At 39.1% G+C, this 11,042-nt stretch overlaps 2 protein-coding genes across 4 annotated transcripts; both read left to right on the top strand.

Moving 5' to 3' along the window:
- On the top strand, positions 808-3,122 carry LOC109840843 (protein transport protein SEC13 homolog B-like). 2 transcript variants are annotated; one of them, XM_020409630.1, is made up of 2 exons: positions 808-948; positions 1,989-3,122. In XM_020409630.1, the coding sequence occupies exon 2, from the start codon at positions 2,017-2,019 to the stop codon at positions 2,881-2,883; it is 867 nt and encodes a 288-aa protein (XP_020265219.1). In that variant the 5' UTR covers positions 808-948; positions 1,989-2,016; the 3' UTR covers positions 2,884-3,122. The 2 variants fall into 2 exon arrangements, with proteins under 2 accessions (XP_020265219.1, XP_020265221.1); XM_020409632.1 differs by having other exon boundaries at positions 824-936.
- Positions 6,229-10,901, top strand: LOC109840844 (ubiquitin-like modifier-activating enzyme atg7). 2 transcript variants are annotated; one of them, XM_020409633.1, is made up of 15 exons: positions 6,229-6,384; positions 6,452-6,628; positions 7,069-7,286; positions 7,380-7,571; positions 7,673-7,727; positions 7,823-7,917; positions 8,065-8,254; positions 8,387-8,495; positions 8,603-8,747; positions 8,838-8,996; positions 9,084-9,272; positions 9,419-9,625; positions 9,732-9,847; positions 10,278-10,434; positions 10,525-10,901. In XM_020409633.1, the coding sequence occupies exons 2-15, from the start codon at positions 6,484-6,486 to the stop codon at positions 10,684-10,686; spliced, it is 2,139 nt and encodes a 712-aa protein (XP_020265222.1). In that variant the 5' UTR covers positions 6,229-6,384; positions 6,452-6,483; the 3' UTR covers positions 10,687-10,901. The 2 variants fall into 2 exon arrangements, with proteins under 2 accessions (XP_020265222.1, XP_020265223.1); XM_020409634.1 differs by having other exon boundaries at positions 6,229-6,360.

Here is an 11,042-nt window from a genome sequence, read left to right on the forward strand (position 1 = left end):
CAGGCTCGCGAGACAGCATTTGCTGTCTCGGCGGGCGAGACAGTGTTTGCTGTCTCGGCGGGCGAGACAGTAAACGCTGTCTCGGAAACAGTAACCGTCAGGCAGTTTTCGTTTTAACTGCCTTCCCACGTTTCAAACTCCGTTATTTTGGCATTTATCCACGTGATTTTCGCCCACGATGTTTTCCACATCCTTTGGCAGTTAATGGACACGTGTAGGGTAGTTACAAAGGCGGTTTTGACCATTTCAACACTGTCTCGCTGGCGAGACAGCAAACACTGTCTCGCTGCGAGACAGCAAATACTGTCTCGCTGCGAGACGGTAAACTCTGTCTCGCTGGCGAGACAGTAAACACTGTCCCGCTGGCGAGACAGTTCATATCTGTCATTTTGAGTAATTTTTTCTATGTTCGGATATCTATTGGCATTTTTTTACGCCTACACTAAGGTGTGAAGTTAGCTCAATGTCTTGGTCCGTAAAAGATTGTTATTGAATCAAATGCAAACGTGGTTCTTGATGAGCTAGATGGAGTAAATGGCTGATTCCCACCTTATATCCATTTGTGATGAAATCTTATGAGTTGCTAGGGATATTTCTCAAGTTCGCCTTAAGTTTGCTCGTAGGAACAGTAATCAAGTGGCCTGCAAACACAAATTGCCAATTTTGGCTTTCTTATTGGCTTATTAGTAAAGTTTCAATTCCCACTTTTCTACAAAAATAAAAAATATAAAAAAGGGAAAGAAAATAGGTGCGTTTTTGCAAATAACCCGATGGGTGTTTCTATCTTGTCTCGTTAGGGGTATCCGTTTTGATTAAAATGCTCCAGAGAGGATATCGGATCTCATAGACATATTTTCCTCGGTGCTCAAGGCTTGAGGGCACTTGAGAAATCGACCGAGAGCGTTTTCTTTCCTCCGATCCGAGATCTGCCGACAGGTACCAAGAAATGTAAGTTCTATCAATTTCTTCAAGTTTTTGTTTGTAGTCTGTGTTTTCACCGTGAAAATTCCTCTTTTTCCCCTTGGATCTAGTAACCGGATCTAGGGTTTTCGGGATTATCGCACTTTTTATATTTAATTTCTAGTTTAATTGATCTTATATAGATCCGGTTGTGCACTATTGCTGGAATTCTTGGATATAACTGCTAGATTTATTGGCCTTGATGGATCAATGGTGCTGTAATCTTATCGAAGTTAGATAGTTGGAATTCTGAGAACTTAACCTAATTAAACCCTAAATCAGTAGAAATCCTTATCAAATTATTATCGATTTGTCTTCATATTCTTGTATTACGGGGAGCGAAGCTTTCAATTTAGGCACATTGATATGAACGTTAGAGGAACTTTTCAAAAAGTTTTGAATGGTTGTTTGCAATTTTTTTTTTGAGTTACTTTTGTCAAAAAAGAAAAGAAAAGAAAACGAAACATTTGGTAATTTTCCTTTTTTTAATTAAATCTACTGTAAAATAATAGCCCCATTAGCTGAGTTGTGGTACCCTTCTATATATTGATTTGGATAGCAGAGAGAAAACTGCCTGTTTAGGTGATATGATCCAAATTCTTGTAATTATATGAATCAGATTTTGATTACCGCTTTATAAGATGTGTAGTTTCCTCATATATATTGAACACTGTTAGCTGAAGTACTATGTGCATGTTTTTCACTCGGGCAGATTGCGAAATAAGAAGAGCTCTAACAAGTTAGACAATGATTAAACATTCTTTATAATAGGCACTTGGTTCCTAAAAATGAACTATTTATCATTCTATGTTCTTTTAGATTCTAATGATCACCTTCCACTAAGTGATGATGTCCTTTCACAATTTCCTACACTTGCAATTAGCTTTCTTTTGGTCAATTCTCTGACAATTGAAGTAAAAAATTTGGTGATTCTCTAAACTAAATGAATTATTTTTGGGTTTTTCTCTTAGAGTCCAGAACAAACAAAGGTTAGCTTAAGATTTACAGCCTACTGTTAATTTATGCAGTTAGATCCACACTCTTAGCAGTAGAGCAATGCCTGCTCAAAAGATAGAAACAGGTCACCATGATGTGGTTCACGACGTATCAATGGACTATTATGGCAAGCGTCTAGCAACCGCTTCTTCTGATGCTACCATTAAGATCATTGGTGTCAGCGGATCCTCTCACCACCCACTTGCTACTCTCACTGGCCACCAGGGTCCCGTCTGGCAAGCTGCGTGGGCCCACCCAAAGTTCGGCTCCATACTCGCCTCGTGCAGCTATGATGGCCGCGTGATCATTTGGAAGGAAGGAAACAAGCCCGAAGAGTGGATTCAAGCCCATGTGTTTACTGAACACAAGTCCTCTGTTAACTCCATAGCTTGGGCTCCTCACGAACTTGGCCTCTGTTTGGCTTGTGGATCATCGGATGGAAACATCTCCGTCTTCACTGCTCGGTCTGATGGGGTATGGGATACTACTAAGATCGATCAGGCTCATCCTGTTGGGGTTACTTCTGTGTCGTGGGCCCCATCAACTACACCTGGTGCTCTTGTGGGCTCAGGACAGCTCGATCCCGTGCAGAAGTTGGTTTCCGGTGGTTGTGATAATACTGTTAAGGTGTGGAAGTTATATAATAATGGTTGGAAAATGGATTGTTTTCCTGCACTCCAGATGCATTCAGATTGGGTGAGAGATGTGGCTTGGGCGCCGAATTTGGGGCTTCCGAAATCTACTATTGCTAGCGCATCGCAGGATGGAACAGTGGTTATATGGACGGTGGCGAAAGAGGGTGATCAGTGGGAGGGGAAAGTGCTGTATGATTTCAAAACTCCAGTGTGGAGGGTTTCATGGTCATTGACGGGAAACATTTTGGCTGTGGCTGATGGGAATAATAATGTGACTCTGTACGACAGTTGAGCCGTAAGAGATTCTAAATCTTGGATGGGGTTTCTTTTATGTGCCTTGCTGATAGGAAAGTTTCACATTTTCTTTTATATGTGTGGTTGCTTTAGACATTTTTTATTTTGTATTGCTTTTGGGTGCACAATGTTATAGCCTTGTCTATTTAAAAGCATGAAGTGTTATCGTGTTGTGTTCCTGTCAAACTCTTTGAATGGCTGCGAGGTTTTACTTAGATATCTGGTGTTATGACTTCACTTGTTTCTTAGAAGAGGTGCTTTTCATATGTTGCTGCTTTCAACTGTATTGTCTACTTCGGGTGAAGAGGCTGTTGATGTTTATTGTTCTGAAAGATTGAATCTGATGCAGATGGTACATCCAGTAATTGAGGTATCTTGTTCTTAAACTTTGTCATTTATCATCTTGCATATATTGAAACTTAAGGAGGTTTACCCGTGGCCTTTTTGTGAGTAGTCTCTTGTGGATTGAATTTCGCCTTTTTGTGAGTAGTCTCTTGAGGATTGAATTTTGGGCATAAGGTATGCTTTTAACTGTTTAATAAATGGGTTTCTTACACAATCGTTTGCATTACTTTTCTTTTGAATGGAACCGAGTACTGTCAGGAGTCAGAGAAAGATTACAAGTTATCAGGACAATTTAAGATGGTTTAAGTCATTTCTCTGACCCTGACCTCATGTTCATTGCCTGAAATTATTTAGATCATGGGAGGGTCTGTCATCTTTGATCCCGATTTCCAGTTTGTAGACAAGATGAACTGTAGGATTGAAGGAAATTAGCGCGACGTCTGTATTGGACTGCGAGTTATGCTAGCCTAAAGAATAAAGAGCTCTTTATATCAAGTCCAGAATATCATGAAATGGTGGAAATTTGTTGGCATACAATCAATATTTTTTATTTCACATGCTTATTTTTTAGACAATTGGTTTCCATTTTATGGCAAAAAACTTATATACATGTACAGGCAGATAGATTTGAACATATTTTCCGTAGGAAATTGTATGAAGGGAAAAGAGTCAAATAGGCTTTTCACATTCTTGTCTAATGCCATCAAATTGAGCTTTCATGCTGGTTGACACTTCACCATGTTCGTCATGTTTCACAACCTAAGCGCAGGATCAGTTGTTTGCCAAACCAACCCTGTGTCTAAATCTTGAGTAATATGGACCTGTAGCCAGGTAGGAACCATAACATATAACACCTTTTATCGGCATCTTTTTGTTCCTATTACTTCCGAAACTTGATAAAACGCGATGATTGTATGTGCACAATTATTGATTTGCAGGCTGTATGCTGCCTGCAGGGGGCTAGTAGTAATGACCATTGGTGAAGTTGTTATGTTCACCACCTATCGGCATCTAATTTTCTATATCGGTTCATCCACCGTAGGGTTCCACCTATGCCAGCTATGACATTCATTATGCAGTCCTTTGTGACCTAGTCTGTATCTGAGTTTTCCCCTGATAAATATTGCATTTGTTTGTCTTTTAATGTTATGACGCAACATGAAAAGCGTATTATGTTTTCTCCCCTGATCACGTTGCCTGACGCTCAGCAACCGACTATATTAGCAGCGAGAAATGTTTAACGTTCAAACCATCTCGAGAGTTATGGCTTTCACCAGCGTCGTCATCATCACAGTATAGCAAACGTTTTCTGTGGACACGAACTTAAACGACTCTGAGGCCCCCTTCAAGCTAATTTGGTCCAACTTGATCGATGCTGGAGCTGGAAATCTTAATGGATTTTTGAAACAGACTACTTTGAGAGTAAGCTCAGGCTTCTACTGTTTCGACCACCCTCTGAGTGGTCTCAGGTTTGGCTCGCGAAATTGGACTCGGGTTGCATCTCATGGATGTTTAATCAGATTCTGGGCTACGTAGTCTGTGATGGCTTGATATATGTTTGCTGGCTAGTTAAACTACGTTCACCGTGTTACATGAATACAATACCATAATCGATATGTATTACACAGGCAGAGAGGTATATATACTGCAGCTTATCATGGAATGTGGATTGCTTACGGTATTACTAAGGTTCTATGGAATTCCAAGAAACTTGTTAACTGAGTTTATGCGTTTCAAATCTTCAAGCTTTTCCTACTTCTCAGTTATTCATGTTATCAGTACAAGAAACATTTCTATTGAAAATGTATTATAATCCACTAAATTGACTGAAGTGTACTTGCTTATAATCTGTTTTGTCGATTATAAGCCAAGTATATACATCTCAAATCTGACCGAAGTGTACTTGCTTATAATCCGTTTTGTCGATTATAAGCCAAGTATATACATCTCAAATCTTAAGGTATTCCTCTTAAATCATCGTTACCCTGAAATTGCCCTCTCTTGGCTGGAACTCCACCCACCTCGAAAACTCCACCGTCGAGAACCCCTAGCCTGTGCCCGCAACATCTTTTTCCCTCTACATAATAATTTTCATGTTGAAAAAAAATGCTACAATGTGAAAGTAAATTAGCTATTACGGTTATATCCTCTTTTCCCTTGAGTTCGTGTAAAAAAAAATTTGGTTGGACTATAATGTGGAAGTAAACTAGCAATTACAATGATTTGAAGATTAAGGTATAGGTAAAATATGGGGAGATACAAGTTGAAACTTAAAGCATGTTTGACAACCTACTTATTTCAACTTATAAGTATGTTTTTATTTATGAGATTCCAAGATCATGTTTGGTAAATGTTTTATTTATTTACTTATTTTTAATTTATAAGTAGCAAAAAAAAAAGCTGGAAGTTTCCAACTTATTTATTTATTTTTGGGTATTTACAAGGTGATTTAGTTATTGATGTGAAAAGTCTACTTCATCCTCTAATAAAATAAGTAAAAATAAGGTGAAAACTTGTGTCAACTTAAGTGGATAGGGAATAGTGTGTCCACCAAAGTTTTTAACTACTCATATTGTCTAGGGATCTTTGTATTATATAAAAAGATGTTTTATATTAATAAATGTGTGGCTAGGAACTTTGATAGACATCAACTTAAGTTGATAGGAGTTTTGCTCGTAAAAATAAATAATAAGTAACTTGTAAGGCTTCACAAAAGAAGTAGTAGCCAGATCTGATCTTCAAACCCCCTTTTTATGTAATAACATTGGGCTAATTTCACAAAACCACTTGAACCTTGGGTGGGTTTTTTCACATACCCCTCCAACTTTGCTGCGTCTCACAAAACCCCCCTGAATTTCAACCTTTTCTCACCGTAACATTTCTACACATAATTTGTTACTGAAAATGTTCTTGAGAGTTCAGGAGTTCAGAAAAGCTACGTGAGATGAACCCTAAAAATTTCACACAACACTATTTAAGATCCGAATACAACCTTAAACACGATCAGATGCCCCGAAGCCGAATCCAATATCCTCATCAGCTTCGTTTCGGATGTAACATAAACCCGACCCGCTAACCCTCAGCCTCCGTCCCCCATCTCCTCTCCCCCCTTCCGACGACTCCAAATTCCGTACGCTTCGCGGAAAAGACTTGCGTAAGCTAAATTTCTCTCTTCTCTCTCTCTAAAATTTTTGACGAGATCCGATCCGATTACTGATCAGGAGAGGAAACAAACCTCGAAGGAAGAAATCCAATGGCGTCGAGTTCTTCATCGCATCAAGGGGAGATCCTGAAGTTCGCTCCTCTTCAGAGCTTAGTGGACGCTGGATTCTGGAGGCGCTTCTCTTCTCTCAAGCTCGATACTTTGAGGATCGACCAATCCCCCATCAACATCACTGGTAAGTTCTCGATCCACGTTCGATAATCTGTTTGATTCTGATTGTGGTGGCCTGAGTTCAGTTCTGCAACTTTGAATCGGGAGTTTGGGAGCCTGCGGAGTCTCAAATTTCAATTCTTGGTTAGGGTTAGCCAGTTGGTTCTTTGATTGCTCGTATTTTTGGAACCCGTCCACGAAATATTTGTGATTATGTAATAGGTTGATATCTTGTTGGATATACTCCAATAAAGGTTTCTGCATTGGTGCTAAATCATTAATTTGGCAACGCTGAAAGACTTCATGCGAAGTGGTTGGTTAGAAATTGCGTTGAATTTCATCAAATATAGCTCTTTCTTCATTGAGCTACTAATTTTTCACATAAATTTCCGATAAAGCTGCAAAGGTAATGGTTAATTGTCAGTTGTTTATGGTTGGTTCTTACATGGTTAAACTACGCCGCAGGATTTTATGCACCTTGTTCCAATACTGAAATATCAAACCACTTGACGCTTCTTTCCGAGTCGTTGTCGCCTGAACCCAGCGAGCAATCACCAGAAGTTGAATTTAGACGTGGTAATCGAAACAGATGCCCCGTTCCGGGGATTCTTTACAACACCAATACATTGGAGAGCTTCCGTGCACTTGATAAGAAGAACCTATTGACGATGGAAGCTAAGAAGGTCTCCTTTCTTCATAAATCCTTAACTTCTGTTCATGCTTACGTGGATGTGACTTTGACTAATTTAAATTACTATGTCAATTGGTGTTATTAGATTTTTGAAGACATTTGCTCTGGGAAAGTAGAGGAGGATAGTGCAGTACTTTCAAGGTTTCTTCTAATCTCTTTTGCTGATTTAAAAAAGTGGAGCTTTCGTTACTGGTTTGCATTTCCTGCTTTAGTACTTGATCCTCCAGCAACCATACTTGACCTGAAACCAGCATCAAATATGTTAAATGTTGAAGAGGTATTTTCATGGGACTTGCGGTTTCTTTTTGTTTACTTTCTTAGAAGCATATCTTTCTAATTAGTTTTTGAAGAAAATCTAATACTGGATATGTTAATTAGGCAGAATCCTTAGCTGCAGCGTGTAATGAGTGGCGTAATTCAAGTTTGACTACAGGTTTAGAATTTTCTGCTATACGTATTTAATTTTCATTGTCAGTTACCTGGACGGAGTACATCCGTTTGACATATCGGTATTTCACATATTTGCAGGGATGCCATTCTTTTTGGTTACTATATCTTCAAGTTCACATGCTACTATCAGGCCACTGAAGGATTGGAAAGTTTGCCAGGGCAATGACCAAAAGGTTTACGTTTAACTACATATCGTCCCTTTTTCATATAAATTCTTTTATATTTGTTGTAAGATTCAATATTCTAGGACTTGGTTGTTCCAATAAGAATGGACTTTGTTGCTTATTTTAGTTGACACTGTTAAAATGACACTTGCGCAGTTGTTGTTTGGCTTTTATGATCCATGTCATCGTCCAAAGAATCCTGGTTGGCCTCTACGCAACTTCTTTGCATTCATTTGTCTGAGATGGAAGCTAGAGAAGATCCGCTTTTTATGCTACCGAGAGAAACATGGTCTGGCTGACATGGAATCATCCCTTATTGGTGAAGCCTTGATTTCACTACCACAAGGTGATGATCACTTTTGGATGTTGTTGGCATTTAATGGGCCTTCCTCAACTCTGTTCTTTTTTTTTGTTGGGGTGCAAATATAGTTTTATTGACTCCCACAAATTTTGTTTTCTTATTTTACAAATTGATAAGAGTGGAGAGATCCTCAGTGCATACCAAAAGCTGTTGGGTGGGAAACTAATATTGAAGGTAAATTGTCTTCTAGGATCATCAGCCTTGCAGAGTCCATGGACCCAGAGAGGTATGCATTAAAATTTTATACAAAGGATATTCCTTAATGCACATAACAAAAATAAGCCAAATTAAGATTAACATATATCTAAAATGCTACCGGTTTGTATATGGCAGGTTGGCTGTATCTGCTGCAGATTTGAACTTAAAGCTCATGAGATGGCGTCAATTGCCTTCTCTAAATTTAGATGCCTTGTCTAGTGTCAAGTGTCTACTCCTGGGTGCTGGTACACTTGGATGTCAAGTTGCTCGGATGCTTATGGTTAGCAATCATAGAAGGACAACTATGTAACGACTCTTCTGTTTCAAATTCTCTTTTAGCCCTATCTGATATATCATGTTATATCTGCAGGCTTGGGGCGTTAGGAAAATAACACTGCTTGATAGTGGCCGAGTAGCTATGTCTAATCCTGTCAGGCAGTCTCTATATACGTTTCAGGACAGCCTCAGTGGTGGGAGCCTAAAAGCTCATGCAGCAGTTAAAAATCTAAAGGGCATATTTCCAGCTGTGGTATGTTCAGACCTGCAAAGATCTGGCTCGTGTTAGTCTATTCTAAAGAAGTCATATTGTATAATAATTGATTACATTCATGTACAGGAAGCAGAAGGCATTGATCTGTCTATACCAATGCCAGGACATCCAGTGCCAGCTCAAGAAGTAGACAGGGTGCTTGAAGACTGCAAGAGTCTTCAAAAGTTGATCACAGCACATGATGTTATTTTCCTATTGACAGATACGCGAGAAAGCAGATGGTTTCCAACTCTCCTTTGTGCAAATGAAAACAAGGTCTCATTCCTACGTAATCAAGCGCATTTTTCCTGACAGAGTGATGCTTCTAAAAGTCAACACCATGTCGCTACATCATTTATGGAATTATTCTTCTTTGGTGCAAATAAGTACTTGTTAATACAGGTATTTTCCTTCTTTTGCAGATAGCTATCACAGCAGCTTTAGGATTCGACAGTTACCTCGTCATGCGTCATGGAGCCGGTCCCATAAACTCAACACTTAACAATAATGATCACTCTAGCATCACAGTCAATGAGGCTGCTCAGATGGGAACATTGTCCACAAAAGACGCAGATGGGTCATGTCGGTTGGGGTGCTACTTTTGCAGTGATGTTGTTGCTCCTATAGATGTAATCTTCTTGAGAACACTATTTGCTTCACTGGCTTTTTAGCTTCGTTTTTTCCTAGTCTGCACTGTAATTAGTGTTACAAGATTAACATATTCTTATTTTGCAGTCAACTTCAAACCGCTCATTAGACCAACAATGCACAGTAACAAGACCTGGACTAGCACCCATTGCTTCTGCACTTGCTGTAGAACTGCTAGTTGGAATTTTACATCATCCCAATCGGTAAGTTGAAATTGCTCCACTTTAAAGGAGCCAGTTACTCTTTACTCCACAAACTTCAATAGCAGAATAATCTGGTCATTATTTATGACTAACAATCGCTCCACTTTACTCCACAAACTTCAATAGCAGAAAAATCCGGTCATTATTTATGACTAACAATCGTATTGTGCATTTCGTTAGATATTTCTAGTCTCTTTTGAGGGTTTGGTTTCATTGAATGATGGGATACAAAATAAAGTAACATGCTTTCGTTGTGACAACCTTAAACCAGGGAAATGAAAGGAGCAGAAGCTTGAAAAAAATTTCTTCCCTTCTCTCACTTTTGTTTTAGAAACCCAATGCTCACACATTTGTTTTCCGTCGGTGGTTGGATGTCGAAAATGGTTGCACATTTGCTCGTCAAACAAATAATATTTTGCAAAATTTTCAGGATAAATGCTCCAGGCGAGATTGCTAACTCTATCATAGGCAGTAGCGAGCAACCACTCGGCATATTGCCCCATCAGATCCGAGGCTCCATTTCTCAGTTCTCTCAACTTACACTTCTCGGCTATTCTTCAAGCAGCTGCACAGCATGTAGCAGTGCCGTAAGCTAATTAATCCACTGTTTTGCTTCCACTCTCCTGTTTGATCCGCTGTTTTGCTCTAACAAATTCTTCTGTTTGATACCCTTTCAGGTTGTGTCAGAATATAGAAGTAGAGGAATGGAGTTCATCCTACAAGCTATCAATCATCCAACCTATCTTGAAGACCTTACTGGACTAACAGAGCTGATGAAATCAGCTTCTACATTCCAATTGGACTGGGATGATGGAACCGATGAAGATGCCGATTTCTGACGTTTTGAAACTGCTATACACTGTTTGAAAACACTAGGCTATCACTTGTATCATATTCCCACAAATATGCGGGATCATTCTTTTATCTCAATTGAAAGCAATACCCTCAAAAAAGAAGAAGAAAGAGACAAGTCTTCAGTTGTATAATGTGTAATCTATCACTGATATTTAATGACCTGGATTTCTTATCAAATTCTTGATGTTTTACTGGCTGATCCTGCTTCTGTCTTGATTGCTTATCATTGCTAGATCTATAGATGTACATAGCAAATGAATGCAAGTAATCTGTTGAAGTGATGGATCGCATTGGGTCCAGTGCAAAAAAAAACTGTTTTTTTAATTTAAATCCTCAATGC

This window comes from Asparagus officinalis, chromosome 5 (genome assembly GCF_001876935.1).
Source record: "Asparagus officinalis chromosome 5, Aspof.V1, whole genome shotgun sequence".
Taxonomy (NCBI): Eukaryota; Viridiplantae; Streptophyta; class Magnoliopsida; order Asparagales; family Asparagaceae; genus Asparagus; species Asparagus officinalis.